Genomic DNA, 23221 nt, shown 5'->3' with positions numbered 1-23221 from the left:
TTCATAGTGAGGAAAGGCAGCTCCATAAACATTTGAAATTTCTCAAGTTCTTTTACAATGCAATTTTCTTAACAAAAATACATCTATGTATGTATGTATGCCAAAGCATAAGGCATTAAAAAATGCAACTTATACCAAACAGTAGGAAATAAAATACCCCCTTCGGTTATGATTTTCCAAGAAATTAAAAGTTATATTTATGTCACCCCAAAGTGAAAATATTTATAAGCTCAAAAGAAATGATCAGCTTCAAAGAGCATCGGGATCTACATCGAAGCTAGTGACACAGAGAACAATGGCAGAACCCCTGAATTCAGAAAAGAAGCCATCCCTGCTACCAGTCACTGAAGGTTCCATTTTCGGAATTCTCAGGCTCTATACTCAGGGGACTGTTTTAATTAATGGGGGAAAGTCAATTAATCCCACCATTCTTTCCATACAAATCAGAAATAAGCTACAAGTTTGGCCAACAAAGAAAATCAAATGAGACAATGAATAAGCCAATTTCAATTATCTAGCAAGTGGAATTAGATCACCATTTCAATGAACAGTACATTAAAAAGCTTGAAGCATCATATATTAATATAATCAAAACTATTCTAAAGGATACTTTTCTATGAATATACCATGGACTAGCTAGATTGTTATCGAAAAACTGTCTCATAGTCAAGCCCTTCCATTACTTGAAGTCCCCCAAACTGTTTTTTAAAATTCTATTAGGTATCAAATTTTGAGAGGCAGAGTAATATTAGATTTAAGACACTTGGTTCTGGAATTAGACAAACTGTATTTGAATTCTGGCTCTCTGTAATTAAGTGCAAAAGATCTTAGCTGCATGGTCTTGAGCAAATCATTTTCTCTTTGCATCTTAGTCTCCTCTTATATAAAATAGAAATGGTAACAAACAGTGCCTACATCCTACAGCTTCTATAGGACTGGGTCACTATTTCAACATGTACAATCCAGTATCACAAGTATTATATATGCTGCCAGCCTCCACATTGTACAAGGGTCAATGATAGTCCAAGGACTATTATTTTATGTCTATATTTAAGACTTGCTATAGCATTTCCTGAAAAATGCTTCACAAGGCTATGAGGTCAGGGATTTCTGTCTGTTTCATTCACTGATGCATTCCCACACCTACAGGGGCATCAGGCACTTAAAAGGCACTAAACAAATATTTGGTAATTGAAGAAATGAATGGAAGCGCAAAGAACAGTACTTTCCACTTAGTATATCTCACTAAATTATTATCATAAATAGGTGCCAACACATCTGCAAGTCATAAAATAGTTCAGGGCATGCATACAATTAGCCATTGAATTGGTGCTCTGTGTGACTTCTCTCACAAGCATGCCCTGTCCTTAGACCCAATTCTGCCATGTTATTTCAAGAGACAGAGGCCAGGTGGCAGTCTACTCTATGGCAAGAGATGTCAACTTCTCCCATCATTCCTTCACTTTGGATTCCTTCACTTTGATGACAGTCCTGGTTGGTATGATTTCATAAGCCCATGTACTCACATCAAACTCATGCTATATCTCAAAACTTAAAAGAACAAAGCAAAACAAACACAACTGTCCCTTCTTTTGGTTCAAAATTTACACCCAAGAGCTTGTGACTGGTCTACTATTTGAGCTGACTTCGGACACTCTCTAAGCATCTGATGAAATGTACTGGTGTGAATGCAGCAGCTGCTACAGTGTCTCCTGCCACCTGAGAAATTTTTACATGTAGTTATCTACATCACGTAATTGCAAACACATGCTGTCAATATTAATGGCTGATGCCTGTACTTATTTCCACTGATTGAAAACAAACAAAACACTGAACAGGAAACATGGTACTGGCTTCTTCCTACATGCAAAAGAGTTTAGAACTAATTATGCTTATGTAGGAAGGAAGGAATATAATTAACCTAATCATGTAACGGGACATGATAGGAATAATTCATAACTAAAAATCACTCATAACTAAAACTTACTCAAACTAAGGACAATTTGGGTTCCCAATTTCCAAGACCAATGTCAATTCTTATCTTCCATTTAGCAATGCTCATAAACAAAGGTATGCGTGTGGCTACCCATCTTCCTTGCAGAAGCTATAAAAAGCAATCAACAACAGAGGTGAGGAAGGAAAGAAATCTCTAAATATGAAAATCCTGTGTAAGCTGAACTCAAGACTTCAGCAGGGCATTTTATTTACATTACTACAACATAGGCTATAAACAGCCTCATTACATAAATAGTTTTAAATCAAGTATTTTACAATCTATATTATAAAATGAATGTACTTTATCCCCCAATAGATGTTATGATAATATGCTGAAACACATTCAAATGCGTTGGTATCTGAAGGACCCATTCTGCTTCACTGGAAACCTTAGCTTTCAAAACTGCTTGAGATATTTTTACTGTCATTTAAGTGAACCTTTCAGCATTAAGATAGGTAATAGGGCAATAAACAAAATGCCCAGGAATATCAAATTAACAGGCATTTGCACATTACTTGGTTGTTTCTTACAGAGAAAATAAATTTGAACATTTTGATTTAAGTAACTGGTCGATCCAGTTAAACAGGGCTTTGCTCCAAACTTCTGGTCTCACCCATTTTGACACTGAACTAATCAAATAAATCTAATCACCGTGGCATTGTGTTCACCCACCCTCACAATAGTTCCTACACTTGAACGTCCAGAACTATTTTAGAACCTTTCTTTTATTCATGAAAATCTTGTAGAGGAAAGCTGTAATTAAGTATATAATCTTTGGAGAAAATATCAGAGATAAAAAACTAAGAAGAATCAAGAAGCAGCCTGAATTTAAAATAAATGTCTCAATAATATTACTGCTTTGTTTTTCATGTTCTTTTTACTGAAAACTGTGCCAATGGCAGGCTATTGTGATATTTTGGTATCTAAACAGGATAAAAACACATTTCCTACCACTATGTTGACCAACACATTATGCCCGGAAGTTTCCCCCTGCCAAGTATCAGTCCTGAGATTTACTTATAATAGAGGTTGGTAAGGAGAAAAAGAGAGAGACAGAGACAGGATAAAAGAGCATTTAGTAAGCAAATCAAACACTCCAGTGAAGAATATATCTGGCCTAGTGTTGCCTCAGAGTTTCCGAGTATGTGCCCATTAGTATCATGTGTTTCCAAAAAGTGTCATAAATAAACAAGAGGTCAGTCCTGCTGGTGTACATCCCATTGAAACCTGTGGAAGGGAGAATTAAATATTTATTTTTGACTGACGTCAACAGCTCTGGAAACGGAACCCTGGCAATTGCTAGACTTCTAAGCAGTAAGCAGGGGTGCTCCTGGCATGGCTCCTAGCCACAGCTTAAGGAAAAATGTACTCTAAAGTACTATGAGGGATGCCTCATTATTACCAGGAACCCTTGTAAATTAAAGGCCATGTAATTAGAAAATTCTCTTTGTAGGAGTTGGGGGAACACAGTGGTAGGCAGAGTGAATCACCTGTGATAAATTCTCATTGTTCTTCTGCATGCCTCTATATTTAAAGACTCTGCCATTGTCCTCAGAGATATCCTACACACTACTATTCAACTGATTTCCAACTAGAAAAAAAGTAGTGACCAATTATTATTGATTCAACATCACAAAGAATATGCAATAAAGGTTACAAAAAGATTTATTTTCAGAAAAACATAACCACATTATAATCATGATCCCACTTTTGTAAAATAGAATTGCTTGATGAAATAATGTTTACTGAGCACTTACTATGTGACAGGGTGTATTCTACATGCTTTAGGTACACTTTCCCATGTAATCCTCACTAGAAATCTATGGGGTACATAATATTCCTATAGCCTCCCTACAGATCACAAGACTGAAGCACTGTGGTAATAGATCTTTTAATGAAATAGCCTACAAGAGAATAATAGCAAATTAGTATATATATTTTCTTGTACAGTTTTTATTTTAAAAGATTACCTGCTAAGATGATTCAGACAGTGGTCCAATTTACTAACTTAGCCATGTTCGATCCTAGTTTTACACATACCCTTGTGGCTTTATCTAGCCCCATTCTCTTTTGTATCCTGTAGGAAACCTCAAGGTCACGCTAAATGCACATAACAGCACATTCATCTTGCAACACCAGAGAAATTAGCTTCATATAACTAGGATTTCAATACTTTAAAAATGATTCCTCCTCTGATACTTAAAAAGATTATTCATTTCTTTTTCTTCCATTTCAAGGGCTTTAATGGAAGACCAGGCTGAGAACGAGAAGTTGCAAAATGATTTATATATGTGTACTTCATAAAAATGTCTGTAATGAGAAAATTAAACAAAGTCACAACAGGTTCAAGGAAACCTACGCTATTATTCAACCAGTGACAAGTAAACACAATAAATTCCCAAAGAAAGACAGAGGACTCTGTTCTTCTAGGGAGTTTAAAAAAAAAAAAAATTGTACACTAGTTTCATGCTGAAAATAAAAGGTAATCATTTTCAGGTTACATTAACTGAAAAAGTCAACCATATTCATCTTTTTTTTTTTTTATTTTTTTTTATGAGATGGAGTTTTGCTCTTGTCACCCAGGCTGGAGTGCAGTGGCACGACCTCAGCTCACTGCAACCTCCGCCTCCTGGGTTCAAGCTATTCTCCTGCCTCAGCCTCCCAAGTAGCTGGGATTATAAGCACTTGCCACCAATCCCAGTTAATTTTTTGTATTTTTAGTGGAGATGGGGTTTCGCCATGTTGGTCGGGCTGGTCTTGAACTCCCGACCTCAGGTGATCCACCCACCTTGGCCTCCCAAAGTGCTGGGATTACAGGCTTGAGCCACTGCGCCCAGCCTCATATTCATCTTTAATAGCACATTGCTTAAGAGTTATCTGTAGTTTAGATGTCCTTTAAGTGTTGCTACCAGCTCAGTGCTATTATCTATTAGCTCACTGAGTAAACTACATTTTCTCAAAACAAGGGTTTACTGAAGTATTTGCTAATTTAATAAAATGTTGATAGGTATAGTATAATATTTAATACTACGGGAAAGTGCTCAAAAGGATACCATAGATTTTTATGCTCATAGACACAGAAGTTTTCCTCCACCACAGAGAAGCCAGAACAAGCAACTCCCAATTATTCACTCTAAAGGAGGGAAGAAGAACTACAGATAATCCAAAGTGTCATATCAGCTTTTCAAAGCATCCCCTTCCTTTGCACTTGAATAAAGGTGTATCTGGAACTGGGTAATTCACTCCAAGCTAAGCCTCAAAGCCCCAGAAAAGTGTCAGGTACCTGGAAAGGCTAAGGGCCTCAGTTTCTTTTCCTTCCCCCTCCCCTTCTTTGTCCCACTTCTCCCAGCAAGATACCATAGAAGGAAATAGAGCCCCTCCGCCTTAGTCCTGCTGAAGGCAGGGAGTACTCAAATGCTAGGCACCCAAGAGCATGCAAGGAAGCGTAGATGGCTGACAGCAAAGTAAAAATGCTGCACGTTGATCACGTGAGACAATAAGAGATACTCAGAGGTATCTGTAAGGTAGACAATAGTTGCTTTGACATCCATTACTCATTTGCCAAGCAATCAGGCCCCGCCTCCAATTGGAAAGTTTCCCTCCGTAACATTCAACCCAACTTGTAACTGTATTTGGGTGCAAGTTGGATGAATATCTGTCTAGCCTCTCTTTCTCTTTTTCTCTCTCTGCTTAAATTGTGAGAGAGGACAGGATGCTTTTCCTCACCATTCCACCCTCCTTCTCCCAGCGTTCTAGCAGCACATGACCTAGCTCATAGTAAGTGTTCAGTTAACATAGGTTGAGTGAAAGCATAAGACACAAAGAATAAGTGCTATCACCAAATCCAAGGCAAGGGTTTGAAGGGGCATGCCAACTTACAGCTCATGTGGAGTAAGCAGCACCATGAAAAATAATTATGAGAGGACCCTGTTCTGTACAGATTAACATAAAAATATAGGCATAATCATCAACACTCAACTGTGCATCAACTCTGCATCTTTCCTTGCCTATGATGATGCAGCTATCTAACACCGTGGCAGAAAGCTATTAATCATAAGCCAGAATCAAATCTGGGTCATTATCTTTTAATCACAAAGAAAAGCAAACTACAAACTTTAATACTAAAAACACTAACAGTGACTACCTCTGAAGAACACATGGCTGAATCAGGAAAAACTTAAACTGCCATTTAATGGGGTCCACTTACAGAATATTCTAGGATTCTCTCTTTCTCTGCTGTCAATATGTCAGTAGTTTCTTTTTAATTTTTTAAGATTTTTTTGTGGAAGTCAAATAGACATATAAAATTTACCATCTTTACCATTCTTAAGTGTACAGTTCAGTGGTGGTAAAACTACATTTACATGATTTTTCCCCATCATTCTTCCCTCCCCCTTACCTGTATGTTCCTCACTAATTCTGAAACATCTTTTTAAGGTAGGAATTGGAGCTGGAGTTTTGCACAGTCTATAATGCTACATTGACAAGAAAATGAGGTATTCCTCACCAACAAAATGTCTAAACACAAGCCCTGAGTCATCTCTCGTTCATCTTCACAATGAGGCAAGCTATCTTGTTCTAAAAAAAAAATCAGTGCAAGAATGCGCCTTCTTAATCATTTATTCCTCCTCCTTAATTATGAAACAGGTATGAAAATGCAGATGCCGTGAAATTAATTATTTTTTGAAAAACATTTTGTTCGATTATTCAGTGTAGAGAATGAATGATTAAATGCTACCAATCCTCAACCTTTACAATTCCGATTTCCTGTTGATGTTTGTACCTGGCCTAAACAGAATTTATCATGAAAACACAGTTATCAACCAAGAACTAGATTACTGGACTACTTAAGCTTCAAAGAGGATCCATATTCACAGGCCTATCCTCAGCAGGTTACTCGTGGAGATATAATATCTGCACAGATTCTAAATCTTACCCTTCGTTTCTCATGATTATGAAATATTTCACATAGGACTTTTTTTATGTAATTACCTAAAACTCCAATGTGCACACTTGCCTCACTGCGACACAGGGACAGCAGAACTGAATGAACAATTTTGGCACTGCCATCTGTCCAAGTAACTATCACCTATGTCTTCCTCTGGCTTCTTCCAACCTGTACACTGCATTTTCTTCTTAATTTTCATTCCAGTTTCTTAATTGAGTAATCCCCTGCCATACCAGCATTCAACTTAAGCGAACACTTATTTGTGTCTGATTTTCCTTTCCCAATTGATTGCATGCACTTAATTTAAAATCTTATATTAGACAATGATTTATGGACAACATTGTTTTTGCTTAGTACATCCTATGTTTACACTCTTATCTCCAATAGTTGTCTAAAATACCTAATCAACACTTTCCTGCTATACTTGTTCATGCAATTTTCACAATTCAATCATCAAAACCTTCAGCAGTGTAGGAAGGAGTACTTAAAGAGCAATGCTCGCCTTAAACTTATCCCTGCCCATACACCCTGGACTTAGCCACCACGGTGAGGATATGTACCTTCTTCCTCCTCCTCCTCTTCTTCTTCTCTTTGGCTGCTTGGGCTTGCTTGTGCTCCCAAACCAGGTTGGTCAGATTGGCTACATACTCGTCAGTCTGCTGCAAAAGGTAAGCTAAACGCCTGTCTTTCTTTTGATCAATCAGTTTTCTATAGCCCTCCTCATCTTCAGCCTATTAAGGAAAGAAGAACGTGATGAAGGCATAATATAAGCATGCAGACAACTCCACTCTCCACTCTGTCCTCTCCCCTTGACAGTCTGCACTTCGACTGGCAGGAGTGTAGCAAACTGGATGAGTCGGGCTATACAAGCCATCACACAGAGTCTGGGGCAGGACAAACACACAGAAGTGCAACACCTACATCCCAGAACACCGGAGTTTACAGCAAAGTTCAGGCACAAAGCCACAATGTACATGTGGTGTAATCAAGCACTCTAAGCCAGCTCTTTGTTTTCTGTGTTGCTTTAACTGTATAAAAAGATTTTAGAATTTGACAATTCGTGATCTAAAGTATATCTTTAACTTTGTATTTTGGAAATTTTCAAGTGTAATCAAAAGCGGAGAGAATAGTATAATTTATCCCATAACCAACTCCAAACAACAAAAGTTAACTTGTGGTGACTTCTGTTTCATTGCTACTCTTCCCCAAAAGCCCCTTTCCCCAAACCCAAACTGAATTGTCTTGAAGTAAATTCCAAACATAATATCCTTTCATTCATAAATATTTCAATAAGTACTACTAAAGGCAAGGAATCAAATGGGCTTTTAACAAATAATGTCTTATATTTTAAAAAGTCTTTCTTTTTGGAGTTCCAAACATTGTGGTTGATAAGATCCAACTTGGGGGATTTTTTTTTTTGCCACAGATCTGCACTGAGTAATGGGCCCAGTGACTGGAGACAAGTCACTTAGCACCTGAAGTCTGTACTGCTAAGCAATAAAACAGATGCAGTAATTCCCACCTCCACCTCCCATTAAGCAACATGATGAGGTTAAACAGAATAAAACTCTGATGTACTCTGAGCCATTTTGAGAGAAATCTTTTTGTATATTCCAATAAAGGACACTCCAAATTATTTTTATCATGTAATGCCACGATCAAAGAACAACCTGCAAAATCTTTAAGAGGCATCTCCATTGCAAAAACAAAAACAAAAACTTGAGATCTTCTGCCCAGGGGTGTCATTCTAGCATTTGCCTGAGTGACAGCAGCTTCGTCACTCTGTCTAGCTGCTGTCTGCCCTCTGGATGAGCAAGAGCCTCAAATGCTATTATAACTCTAATTGCTTTTGGTTATGGTTGAACTCACTTGAAGAAAGAGTGATAAAAAACTTCAGTTTCTCTATTATCTGTATATTCCATCATTTAATTGCAAAAATTAATGATTTGCAAATGCCTAATCATTAGTGTCAAACCAATCTGTTACTGAAGTTCTAATACAGTTTCACTTCAGTTGAGTCAGACAAATCTGACTGCTTAGTGATCAAATTACTAGAAAAAAGGTCTAGTCCGAAACCTCTTGGACAGTCCCCTCTCTCCCCAGTATGGAGCGGGAGGCAGAAGAGGGTAGTAAGATGAAGCAATGCCTGGACACAGAGGCTTTAAAAACATGGTGTTCGTTCTCTGGAATCCAAAAGATTCATGAAAAAAATGCAAACTGTAATACCAGCAAGGAAGACACTGTCATTATGACCTTATCTTCATCTATGCAGGCATTATGTCCTAGACAGAATCTGCAGGTCTCCTATAATTATAACATCACACATGCTTTTCTAAAATCCACAGTTTGCTCTGAGGTCCAATTCCAAAAATAAATGGTCAATAAAACCAAATACTCAGGCCAATGACATCGACCTATCTCTTCTGTGCTATACGCCCATTAAAAAATAACAATGCAAAACAAATGTAACGATCCATGTAACAGCCTTTGACAATAACATGTCTATCGCAAAAAAGCAACATTTCAAAATCAACTTAAAAATCATTTATTACACTGTTAGAGAATAATTTCTGCCATTAACAAAAAAAGATGAGCACCAGAGACTTCAAAATAGAGACCTTCTTAAATTTGAAGACACAATTTAATGTGTTATTTATCCCAAAAAATGTGGTCATTCATCTCAAAGAGGCCATATTTTTATAAGAACTGCATTTGCATCCTTCCAGATCTGGTTATCAAACTCATGCAAAATATAGTACCTGCCTTGATTCGAGAAGCTGTAATCTGTACTGCAATGCCACCCCAGGACACAGAAATACTACGCTCATCAGTCATCCCCCTAGCTTTCTGGCATCCGTCATCCAGGAAAGAGAAGTTTTTACTTCATCTCCCTAAGGTTCAAAGAAACTTATAAAAATTTTCGATAAGCAGCTTACACTTTTTCCTTCTACAACCACCATACTTAATGGTCTCATTGCAGACAGATGTGGGCTGAGTGGTTTCCTGGGCTCCTGCAGGGGACTCCTTACCATCAGTCTCCGCATTCTCTCCTTTTCAATCCGCTCTGTCTCCTTCTTCTGCTCTCTTTCAGTGTTGGCATGCCACGTTGCCACTGCTTTGGAGAGCTTCTGGATCTTTCCAGCCACAGACCGATGATATTCCTTAAAATCTTTTGCATGTTGCAAAATACTGTTCAGGTATTCCTAGAGGATCCAAAAAGAAAAGGATACTTAAAATCCATTGTCCAACATCCTCTATCAATGTAGTCCAAGAAAACTCTGTGTGTTTAACAGAATAGGAAGACTAGAATCTGTTTGGGGATAGGTGGCCTGGTATGTCTCTGCAGTTGAGGTGTGGGCCATGGAGCTGGTGGGAAAGATGGCCTCTCCAGGTTCCATTTGTTGCAAGCGTTTGCAAGAGAAGCCTCCTCAGCCTTGAGAGTGTGGCCACATAAGAATGGAAAGATCAAAGACTGAAAGAGACCTACAAAATGGCAATGATAAAATTTAAAGCAAACCACTCACTCACTCCAAAATAAACTTGAGGAACGTGGGTATTTCCAGCAAAAAGTATGTCATAAAAGTAATGTTTTTCTGCTCTAACTTAACTACCTTTGATTATGACCCAAAATAAGTTTATATGAAGCTAAAGTTGCCATGCAGAATTTCTATCCACTTTTTAAATATATACCCTATTTACACTAAAATCCAACATTCTTTTCAAAAGGAAACTAAACTAAGCGTTAAATTAAGCAAAAGAAAACAAATACAATTTATAGGATTATGACAGGAAATCAAATCCTACATCAAAATATTTCCAAACCTCCAGAAAGGAATGTTTTAACATATTTGCCTCTGTGACATGTTCAACTAGGCCCTTCAAGAGGCCAAGATACTATTATATTTGTTATGAAAATAATATTTTGCTGTCTACTTTCCTTTTCCAAGTAACTGCTTCCAGAATTTTGCTCTAGGAAACCCACTTATGCCCACCCATGCAAAAACTTTCCATGGGATTATGAGCACGACACCGGTTATGGACTGAATGTTTGCGTCCTCCCAAAATTTACGTGATGAAATGCTAACAACCAATGTATGATATTAGGAGGTGGGGACTTTGGGAAGTGATATGGTTATGAGAGTGGAGCCCTTATAAATGGGATTAGTGCCCTTATAAAGGAACCCCAGAGAGCTTTCTTGGTCTCCTTCTTCCACAACGTAAGAAAACAAGAAGTTAGCACTTTGCAACCGAGAAGTCCCTCACCAGAGCCCAGCCATACTAGTACCCTGATCTTGGGCTTCCAGCCTCCAGAACCACAAAATATAAATTCCTGTTCTCATCAACCACCCAGTTTATGCTAATTTTTTATAGCAGCCCAAACAGACTTAGACAGTACTAAACCTCATTCTGCTGCTGAGTAATTGTATGACTTTGGGCAGGTCATTTATACGTCCTGGCCTAAGGGTCTTTGTCTATGAAATGATGTGGTTGGATTATGTAAACGCCAAGGAACCTTTCTGTTCTGTGATGTCCCCACCGCCCACAAGGGTCCATTTTTCAGTCATTCTGACCCCATTCGATGACTTCATTGGACATCTCTGTCAAAGTGAGGGTGAGCAAAGCCCAGGGTCTAAGAACCTGGTGTTTCTGACGGCGTTTCCTCTCCTGCTCAATCTTCTGCTGCTTCTCCAGCTTCTCAGTCATGCGAGCTTCTCTCAGAGTCTGGCGCTTGCTCCGTTTGTATGCTTTGGAGTTGAGAGCCGTCTCCAGGGTCGTGTCCCTGCGCATGCAGGCCACCACCTCCTGTCTCAGCTGTCAGGAGGAGAGCAGTTAGAGAGCCTTCCCAAACAGAAGCTAGGTTTCCAAAGCCTGGCCTTCTCTCGGTTGCATTTAATGGAATAGAGTGGGGCGAGGACTCTCTACAGGTGCCTCAATCACCTTTGGTTTGTATTAAATAAAGGAGCTAAAATCATGCCAAATGTATGCAATATTTTCAAGCCTTGTACAAGATTTTTTTCCCCAAATAATTCAAATCAAAAGCAATTACAGTACTGTAACAATAAAAGAAAGAAAAGATGTTGTCTTGCTTTTTAAATAACTTCATTTTATCTAATTATTCTAATGATACTAATTAGCTAATAAGCTTTTTAAATTTTTCACTTTGTTTTAAATGTCATGCTAACACTCTCTTTGTATTTAAAGATTAATTTTAATGATGCTCCAAAAAAAGAATAGAAGAATTACTTTCACATATGGTAGTAGCAGGTACTCAAACAACGTTAATTCATAGTCTCATACAAAGGATGGGAAATATAGCTTTTGGCTTCTTCCCACTCCAATAATGATATTCTTTCCAAGAGATCTACATTTTATATTATATCATGAACTTACTTTAGATCATCACAAATATAATACTTTTATCACCTGTATTGCATGTTATGTGGTGGTAGGGGGTAGGTACTGGTGAATACATATTAAATAATCATTCCACTGAATCTGAACTCATCATTAGTTACAGTTAATTTTATTGGGAAGCTTCATAAATAACAGATTTTTAAAATAATATCAAACAAGGCCGGGCACAACGCCCGTAATCTCAGCACTTTGGGAGACTGAGGCGGACAAATCACGAGTTCAGGAGATGGAGACCATCCTGGCTGAATGGTGAAGCCCTGTCTCTACTAAAATACAAAAAAATTAGCTGGGCATGGTGGCGCACGCCTGTAGTCCCAGCTCCTCAGGAGGCTGAGGCAGGGGAATCACTTGTACTCAGTAGGTAGACATTGCACTGAGCCACGATCAGGCCACTGCACTCCAGCCTGGTGACAGAGCAAGACTCCGTCAAAATCAGAAACCAATAGGAGTCCAACATGGCAATGCTAATTTGAACATAAACTTATTCCTGAAAATATACTTGTTTAATATTCATTTAACAGCATTCTATCCAGCACTTCATTATGAGGTCACCAATAAAAAAGAAGTAAACACGGCCCGGCACGGTGGTTCACTCCTGTAATCCCAGCACTTTGGGAGGCCGAGGCGGGTGGATCATGATGTCAAGAGATCGAGACCATCCTGGCCAACATGGTAAAACGCCGTTGGCCGGGCGCGGTGGCTCAAGCCTGTAATCCCAGCACTTTGGGAGGCCGAGGTGGGTGGATCACGAGGTCAAGAGATCAAGACCATCCTGGTCAACATGGTGAAACCCCGTCTCTACCAAAAAATACAAAAAATTAGCTGGGCATGGTGGCGCATGCCTGTAATCCCAGCTACTCAGGAGGTTGAGGCAGGAGAATTGCCTCAACCCAGGAGGCGGAGGTTGCGGTGAGCCGAGATCGCGCCATTGCACTCCAGCCAGGGTAACAAGAGCGAAACTCCCTCTCATAAAAAAAAAAAAAAAAAAAAAAAAAAAAAAAAAAAAAACGCCGTCTCTACTAAAAATACAAAAAAATTAGTTGGGCGTGGTGGCGCGTGCCTGTAGTCCCAGCTACTTGGGAGGCTGAGGCAGGAGAATTGCTTGAACCTGGGAGGCGGAGGTTGCAGCGAGCTGAGGTCAGGCCACTGCACTCCAGCCTGGTGCCTGGTGACAGAGCGAGACTCTGTCTCAAAAAAAAAAAAAAAAAAAGAAGTAAACAGAACTCAGAAACTTTTCTTTTCTTTTTCAAATTTAAGCTGAACTCTGCTCTCACAAACCAAGAGCCAAGTAGCACCTAACCACCACTAATGTCCTTCTGTGATATTACATCCAGTAAGGCAAACACACACCCAAATTCCTATGACAATGACAAGTGGAGTGGCCTGTGATTTTACTCACATCCTCCAGACCAAGTCAATACTTCCAAACTGCTTTTACTCACTAATCATTCATTTTGCACGTTCCAGATTTTGACAAAACAAAACCATCTGACTAACAATGAAACGTTCCTTATCCCTTTTGGCTTAGTGAGGCAATCTGGGGACTAGCAAACTTGAATCTTTTGAGTCCACAAGGCAAAACTCACCAAAGTGAAAATTAGCTCTAACTCATTCCACTAGTCTCCTACTCATTTAGAAATCAGAAAATAGGTCACAATACTGGCTTTTAATAACTACTGTAAACTAAAACATGAACAGATGATTTCCTGATTAGTCAATATATGAGTCTGATGTGATCAAACACTCCAAACTTAGACATTGGTGAATAAATAAGCTATAAGACATTGTTCTGTGTATTTCTATAAATGATGAACTACTGATTCAGTAGAGTGGCTATCATATTTGTTAAAATTATTTTCATAGTCATGGCTAGCACTTTACATCTGTGCTTACAAAGAAGCTCCAATCTACTACCTTCTGGTTTTTCCTTGGAGTCATAAAAGCAAACATGAGCTACCCCATTTGTTCTCAAGTTTTTTCATCTATGGTAACAAAATGCCTAACTACGACTTTGCAAACCATAGTACAGGAGGAAAAACTCTTTCCCATATACAGAAGAGAAAACCAAAATAATAAGCAGTTCATCTTCATTATTTTTAGTTGCATGCTCTTGGTCTAAAAGATTCACTGTTTTACCATGTTTATATCTTTATATCTGTAACAACATTGAATAGACTAAAGGCAACACACAGATCACACTTTAGGAACAATTACATTTATTTCCTCCATCTCAGATTCACTGGGGAAAAGGTTATTACCTGACGCTGGAAATTGAGTAACCGAAGTGCTTTTAGTTCCACGGTTGCTTTGGTTCGTAAATCTGGTGGCAAAGAGCCAGGCAGATTTTCCAGTTCTTGTATTCTATGAGCTATGCGAGCCTGAAGTCTAAAGGAAATAATAAAATGGAGAAAGGGGAGCAGTGGAAATACACATTACAATTTAATCTTAAATAATAAACAATGACATTAGGTTTAACTTCAGTGCAAAACATAATCCAGATACTGATAGTTGATTTCTGACACCCAACTAGCATTTCTGATGTTAAGCAGAGGAAAACTACCTTTGCATTAATGCAGACAGGTATATGTTACTTAACAATCTGGCTTCTTGGGCCGGGCGCGGTGGCTCACATCTGTAATCCCAGCACTTTGGGAGGCCGAGATGGGCAGATCACGAGGTCAGGAGATTGAGACCATTCTGGCTAACATGGTGAAACCCCATTTCTACTAAAAATACAAAAAATTAGCTGGCGTGGTGACACACATCTGTAGTCCCAGCTACTCAGGAGTCTGAGGCAGGAGAATCACTTGAACCCGGGAGTCGGAGGTTGCCGTGAGCTGATATCGCACCACAGCACTCCAGCCTGGGCAACAGAGCAAGACTTTGTCTCGAAAAAAAAAAAAAACAACTGGCTTCCTCCATAACGCCTATCTAACACCTGGGAAAGAAGGTTCACCCTACATCTTGTGGGGAAGTCAAAGTTCTTGCTCACTCTTAGCAAAGAGAGAAAGTAAGAGACAGGAACAATTGACCCGCTTCCTAACTTCCAGCCAGCCAGAGTACAGACCTAAGACGACAGACTTTTTCCTAACTTCTAGTTCAGTCCTGAAGCAACCAGGCCATTTGTCTCCCTTGCCAAGATGCTGATGACGACAGCCATTAAAGCAGAGTGAGCAAGAACAGTTTTAGGTGCTGATGCCACAGGAATCAGCCAACCCTAAACATTCAGAAAGAGCTCTGCCAACCACAACCACTTCCTCTGTAAGCAGAGCTTGCTGGAGAAAAGAAAACACAAATGAGACTGTTTTTAAAAATCAGGGGCAGCAGTAAATAGTACTCAAAAACCAGGGGTTTCTAGAAAAGGATGTTGGGGATTCTTGCTTGCACACCACCAAAAATGTAACTGCAGGTATTTCTGCATAATAAAGGCAGAGGAGAAAATAAAAGACCTCTCACTTTAGCTATTCACTTGGGATACTGTAACTCTTAGATATATAAACTGCTGGTTTTAGAGTTCACCTGAATACTATTCTGACAAATAATTATATGCCATATAAGCCTATTTTTAGAGCTACATCCCCCTAAATTTGGGGCAAACTGTCTTGAAATAGATTTCGACAAAGAAAGAATAGTCATAAAATAAGTAATACATTAAACTAGGTTAATATTATAGCAGTAAGTGCCTTTAATGCACAATTTTGTTTAACTGTCTCTCTCTCTTACACACACAGACATGCCGCCTTTAAGGTAAATGTTATGAAAATGGTCCCATTTAACTGAGGTGGAAAACCGAAGACACCTGGAGATACCATAGAGCTGGTAAAGAAGGGGACCAAGACTGGAACGTCCATTGCCTGATACCAAAACCACCGCAATGAAACAGTAGATAAGTAAAATATACTTTCTGAGAACGTTCCTGGACCTCAACTATAGAAGTCAAAAATTAAGAATTCTGTTAAAAATTATGCACAGCCATAAAAAAAGAACCAAATCATGTCCTCTGCAGCAACACGGATGCAGCTGGAGGCCATTATCCTAAGCAAATTAATGCAGGAACAGAAAACCAAATACCGCATGTTCTCACTTTTAAGTGGCAGCTAAACATTGGGTATTCATGGACATAAAGATGGCAACAATAGACATTGGGGACTATTAAGCAGGGGAGAGGGGGAAGGGCAGCCAGGGGTGAAAAACTATTTGGTATTATGCTCATTAGCTGAGTGACGAGATCAATTGCACCCCAAACCTCAGCATCACACAACATACCCATGTTAAGAAACCTGTTCATGCATCCCCTGAATCTAAAATAAAAGTTGAAATTATCTTTAAAAATGAATTAGTTTTTTTCCAACCATTACAATGTTGCCAGAGTGCAGAGCTGAGAAGGTAGACTTTTTTTTCTAACTCCTAGTTCTGTCCTAAGGCAACCAGGCCATTTGTCTTCCTTGCCAAGCTACTGATGACGACAGCCATCATTTTCATTAACATGGAAAAGTAAAACCTTCTGGACCTAAATGCTGCAGAATATCTTAACACTCCCTATAACCCAAATATCAAAATGAGTGATTTTTTAAAAAACCTACAGTTGCTTAGTTTGGAAGGGAAATAAAATGTCATCACTTTAAAAAATTTTAAAACGGTAGTAAGGAAAATTATTTTTCAGGAACTTCACTAAAAATAATATCTATAACTGTTTCTTGTTCTATTTGCTGTATACATGTTATTGATTCTAATTTATTAAATAATTTGTCATAATGTGTTAGTATTATCATCGCTACCATGCTGTTATTTTTTTTTTTTCATTTATTTTATTTTTATTTTTATTTATTTATTTTTTTTTTTGAGACGGTATCCCGCTCTGTTGCCCAGGCTGGAGTGTGATGGCGTGATCTTGGCTCACTGCAACCTCCACCTCCTGGGTTCAAGCAATTCTTCTGCCTCAGCCTCCCATGTAGTTGGGACTATAGGCATGTGCTACCACGTCTGGCTAATTTTTGTATTTTTAGTAGAGACAGGATTTCACCATGTTGGCCAGGCTGGTCTCAAACTCCTGACCTCAGGGAGGCATAGGCCTCCCAAAGCGCTGGAATTACAGGTGTGAGCCACTGCCCCCAGCCCATGCTATTGTTTTGACTACTCATACCAACAAACCATAGCATTCTTAAATGGTTTAATCATTCAGCGGAAGTTTTTTTATCTCATACAACAATAAAAAACTCATCAGTTGACTCTTTTGGCAAAATTGTTCAAATCCTCCCAACTTTCTTTCACATTCCTTTTACTAGTGATACTCATGAGATTATTACTGTGGTTTTTAGTTTTCATTATATGAAACAAGACATCTACTTCATTTACTCAACTCATTTTCTAAAATAATCCATGTAGCCCGAAATCTCTGGATACAGCAACAGATGATGCAGCTTAATAATCAGGATATAAAGAAAAAAAAATCCACTATTGATTTTTTTTGAAATATATAATTTAAAGGGAAAAAAGTAAAACTGAGACAACTTTACTTTTCCAGGTTAAGGCCATACCAAAGGAAAATTAAATATTATAGTGGCATGAGATCATGGCCAATGATTTGGTTGTTCTACTCCCTTGTTCTAGATTCCTTACAGATCTTTCTTATTTGAATATCCTAGAACTCAAACTATCCCTTGGTATTCTGATGTACTCTCTTTCACAAAGTGGGTCAGATGCTAAATTAGAGGAATACCTGCTTAATCTTCCAAACAACCATGGAACTAGGACTCAATAAATAATCATAGGATAGCAAGGTTGATAGGGTAGAGATTGCATCACACTGAACTGGGAGGTGGGAAGGAGGGAAGTGGAGGGAAATGAGGATGTGGGGAGTGGGAACCCGGGGTGGATGGGGTACTTCGTGACTAAGGCACTGGAGAGGGTGGGAGCAAGGGGGTACACTTCTCCCTGAAATGACTACTTCTCCAAGGAGCCTGGTTATTTGTCAGTGAATCTGATTTCCCCCACACAAAAGAATTCATCCTTTATGTAAAGGAGGTAAGAAGTGCAAAGCACAAACTCTAGGAGAAGAGGAAATGTAGACTCCAGAGTAAAATTACATGCATTTGATTCAGCCATGGGGGGGCGAGTAGCCAAGGTGCATGAGGGGCTTCTTTAACACAGAAAATTATATCTTTGTTGTTGTTAATAGAAATCTTCATTTTAAATAAGGCTCCTCTCCAGACAATTTCATCTCCCCATCAATGAGATTCAGCAGGTAGTCCGATAAAGAGATTCAGGATTCTAAACTTCCCGAAACAACAACAAGATATAATACCGCATAACTGCAGGAGACTCATTTAGTGTCCTCACGAGTACAGAAAATTGATGCAGAATTAGGTCACTCAGGTTTTTCATACAGATTGAACAGTAAATCAAGAGGGGTTACTGTTCTGGCAAGAAAAAGAGTTCTATTAAAGGCATCAGATATTTGTTCAGGTCCAGAGGAGAAGTTTATGATTCCTGTAGGAGAGTTATTTGAACAGAAAATGACACTGGTACATTTTGTTCTTTCAAGGAGCTGAGTGACACTTTAAAAAGAGAGTGTATGTGACTTTTTGTAACTCTGCTGGTAAAGCAGCTATTGGCAATTTTTGAGAAGGAATTTTCAGGATTGCAGTGGCGACAAGGGCGGGACCCAAAAAAAAGAAAGAAAGAAAGAAAGAAAATCACAGGTCAGCAGCCTCTGCCTGCTCCCTGACACAAGGAGGATCTACTGCTCTTTGCATCCTAAATTCTGACTTGATTCCAAAGAGGGCTGAATTCGGAGACGTTCTTCCCAAATAAACCCCTTCGAGTGTGAAATACATCTTCCATGCAAACATTTGTGGAATTAGTTTACATGCCAACGTGACAATTCCTGACGTACTTTTGATCAGGCATGTAACTCGATAGAAGAAAGCAAAGTTAGGCACATTGAGAAGGCAACAGAAGTGTGCCAAAAAGAAAAACAAGAAAAGCAATACATGGAGATATCTGACACTTACTATGGAAGTAGTGAAGTTCCATTACCAGAGAAAGACGGCCAAAAAGAAAGGATGCAATTTAAGTGGGAAAATTGAACTAGAGAGCTTGTACAGAGCTGTCCCAAAGTGATCATAGGTAGATATTTATTTATGCTATGAATGAAAAGGAAGGTCAATTTGTCAAAGTTCTGATTTTATGATGAACAAGGAAAAGCAGCCAACTGACTTAAATGTTAAAAAAATTTAAGGTTCGGAAAATTTCCTGTCAAATTTCATAGACAAGGTAAATGATATTACAAGGCCCAGAGAAATTAACATCTGTTGAAGAATTTTTTCTGACAGATGATTTTTGCTCAAACTAAGTTTATCAAATGGTCAAAGAGGTTTTTTAGACCTTTCTGTAATCTTTGATGAGATGATGAAGATGCAGTGGACCCTAACAGTTATCAAGGCTACAGGCTGGTAAGCCATTCTATTACAAAGGGTCAAAAGAAGAAAAAAAAATAGCTCCTTTGTTGTCTTTTGCAAGTGCCTAAGAGAATTAATTCAACCCTTTTAGGGGATAAATTTAATCTCTGCAGTTGAACAACGTATCTTCATATAGGCAGAAGCCAGCTATCGCTCTGTAACCAAAGAAGACAAACATGCCCCGTAACGTTTTCACTACATAACTAAGCTTCTTCTCTAGGTGGCCATGAGAAAATTCAGGCCAAAGGACCCACGACCTTTCTGGATTCAGGGTTATCCAGATCAGTCATTTCAAAAGCCACATGGCTTTACAAAGTAGTAGGCATTTATCAAGCAATAATAATACTATGAAAAATAGCCATTCTCCACATTCTGTAATGCATATAATTTCAAAGATACTGACAGCATTTTTCATTGATATTGGAGTTCAGAACAAAAGCTTTTTACACATCGGAATAGGCTAAATAGTACTACTTAATACTGTGCACTTTGGAAGACCATCCATTATGGTCATCTCCCAAAAATTTCCTAAAATAAACTTATTACAAGAAAGTCCTGCAATGAAAATTCCTGAAAAAGTTTATCAGGAACATTTAGGAGTTAGCAAAACAAAAAGTTAAAACACACTGTGCACAAACACAAATCAGGCTGAAAAAATTTCTAGCTATAGAAAGTATCTCTCTTCTAAGGGTAGTTCACACAGTGTAACAAAGGTACTGGTAATTTAAATAGAAAAAAAGTGTTTTAACTAGGGAGCTTGTACAGAGCTCTTTCCTTTCCTAGGGTAGGAAAAAAATATTAGCTCTTAGGAAGTCAGAATTTTAAAGTATCTACATGATACGTCTTCATTCTATTACTGACTTTTCCCAATACTTTTAGCTTTTTAAAAATTCAATAGTAACAGAGGAAGGGGTGGAGAAAAAAAATTCAACAGTAGCATATAGAATGTACTGCACATTAGTATATTGCACATGAATAGAGGAATATGCTAGTATTTGACTTTATAACATATAGCAATTATTCACCCAGCAGAATCTGCCTATCAGCACTGAAATATCAATTGACGATGAGTATCTAGGTCTCTGGGACTACATGAAATGGTGGAAACGGCAATATAAAATCTCTTAACAGGTAATTATTAATAGTAATGAGAGTCGTTATACTCTTCATGTAATTAAAAAAACACATCTAATGGCAAGTTATTCTAATTTCTTTCAAAGTACCTTTCAAAGCTGGTAACTTAGTATTTCAGTCTAATAACAAATGAGTGATGTGCTTTTTCAACAAAGATTAAGGTAATGTTTTAAAAGGGAGCCCAGCCATTGTTTACCAGCATTCTCTTTAATTTTTAAAGTCTAATTTTCCTTAAATTAAGAGGTATGTGGGAAACAATAGCTATTATTTACTGAATGTTTCAGTATCATTTCATCTTCCCAACACTATCACAGGCACCTTCTTTTAACCTAGGAGGAAATTGAGTCAGCGAAAAGAGACATAACTTGACCATGGTAAGAAGTTAATAATGACACAGTATGCTCTCTGGCAGACTCGAGAATCCACAATCTTAGCTACATTTCATCTTGACTTAATACTTATAGGACTCCCTCTTGGGTAGAGATTAACCATTCACAGGAGTCTTCTAACTACTGCCTGCAGGCCAAATCCTGCCTCTAGCCTTTTTTTGTAAAGTTTACTGAGAGGCAGCCAGCCCATTACTGTCTACAGCTGTTTTCGCACTGCAGGGGTAGAGGTGAGTTGTGACAGAGACGGTATGGCCCCACAACGCATAAAATATTGATTATCTGGCCCTTTACAGAATGGGTCCGCCAACCCCTGATTCTGATAACTGGGCTGAGTCAGGTAAAAATTAAGTTTCTGGACCAATAATTAAAATGAGGACCTTGTATAAAGACACTTGCACGAGGTACACCCATAAAGCTGGATACACCATAGACACACATAATTAAAACAAAGATTTTACCAAGCTACGGAAGTATGCTTTAGTAGAAATGTACCATTAACATGACAATCAGGCCAGCACAACACACTCAACTTCCCACCACCTCAGCCATTATTCAAGGACACAAGCACAAACAACGACAGTGTATTCCATAATCGAAATGTGAGACCATCACTTGGGCCCACAGGATGTCCCCGTCGACTTTTGATCTTAAAAAACCCAAGTGCCTACCTCTGCACCTGGCAGGCCACAGGGGTGGATAAAAGTTTTCTGACTGAATGGGTGAAAATCATTGTTTGGCCAACCAAGGGGGAAGCTCACCACCCTAGGCTTGGTGGCACTTGCTAGAACACAGCAGGTGAGTCCCTTTCTGGTGGGGTGCATTACCTGTATTCCCGCTCCTGCAGAATCTCCACCGGGTCCAGGCCTTGCGGTTTCTGGATGGGGCTGATGCGGCTCTGCTTCTGCTGCAGCTGAAGGATGGGCGAGGGTTGCCCCGGGGCCGGCTGCGGCACCGAGGGCCCGGGCACAGTGGCCGCGGGCGGCTGCGCGGCTGCGGGGGGCGCGGGCGAGGGCCGGCCGCTGGGCGCGGGCACCGGCAGCTTCTGCGGGGTGCTCGGGCCGCTCAGCTCCGGCCCCGGGCCTGCGGGACAAGAGCGACATGGGCAGCTCGGGCGGGACGGCGCCCCGCGGGCCACACCCGGTCTGCCCGCCGCCCCCCGGGGCCCAGTGCTGGGGACCATTAAGTGTCTTAAACACCTAAGGGGAGAGAAGGAAAAAGAGGAGGGCAAGAAGGAAGAGGAAGAGGAGAAAGAGGGGGAGGGACGGAGAGGAGGGGAGGACTGGGAACGGCGTAAAAGGAAAAAGAAAACGGAGAGGGGAAAAGACACAGAAAGAAAAAAGAATCTGGCATCTATCCCCACAGGGAAATGGCATTGACTAACGAACACGGGTGCAAATGATCCCAAAATGACTGTGACTCAATAAAACTAATTGACGAAAGTACCGCCAGCTTTTAATGTGGCTCTACTGTGGGTGGATGGGTTTCTCTTTCTTTCTCTCTTTCTTTCTTTTTTCTTTTCTTTATTACAGGTGCATTCAGAGTTCAAAAAAAGAAAGGGGGTCATGCAGCAGTCAGATGCAATTTGGATATGGTCCTAAAATGAAATCTTGCAAATTGCACCTCGTGTCCTTTCAGGATAGACCTCTATCCCAGTCTGAACCAGCCCCGCTGTCAGAAGCCGGGCTTTACAAACAGAGCAATGAGTGTATCAGTCTTCTGATGTGAACTACAAGGAGCACACACTCTTTCTTTTGAGGCCTATATAGCATACATCAGGTTTAATCAGTGAATCTTGGGAACTTAAATTTTTTCTTACTATATATTAGAAAGTATTTCTAAAAACATTCATTGTTAGCCAAAAAAAATCTGCTCATTCCAC

General features: G+C 39.3%; 1 protein-coding gene across 6 annotated transcripts in view; it reads right to left on the bottom strand.

Annotated features, from left to right (window-relative positions):
* SMARCA2 (SWI/SNF related BAF chromatin remodeling complex subunit ATPase 2) overlaps positions 1–23221 on the bottom strand; it is a 224096-nt gene that overhangs the window by 126879 nt on the left and 73996 nt on the right. For all 6 annotated transcript variants that reach the window (XM_074394738.1, XM_039461271.2, XM_039461275.2 and 3 more), the window contains 5 exons: positions 22167–22422; positions 14618–14744; positions 11583–11756; positions 9974–10147; positions 7505–7675 (listed from right to left, as the gene is read on the bottom strand). In XM_074394738.1, coding sequence (XP_074250839.1) covers positions 7505–7675; positions 9974–10147; positions 11583–11756; positions 14618–14744; positions 22167–22422 — 902 coding nt within the window. The remainder of the gene's footprint in view (positions 1–7504; positions 7676–9973; positions 10148–11582; positions 11757–14617; positions 14745–22166; positions 22423–23221) is intronic.

Source organism: Saimiri boliviensis, chromosome 2, assembly GCF_048565385.1.
Source record: "Saimiri boliviensis isolate mSaiBol1 chromosome 2, mSaiBol1.pri, whole genome shotgun sequence".
NCBI classification, from domain to species: Eukaryota; Metazoa; Chordata; class Mammalia; order Primates; family Cebidae; genus Saimiri; species Saimiri boliviensis.
Note: the sequence above shows the minus strand (reverse complement) of the source record. Positions and strands in the feature narration are given on the sequence as shown.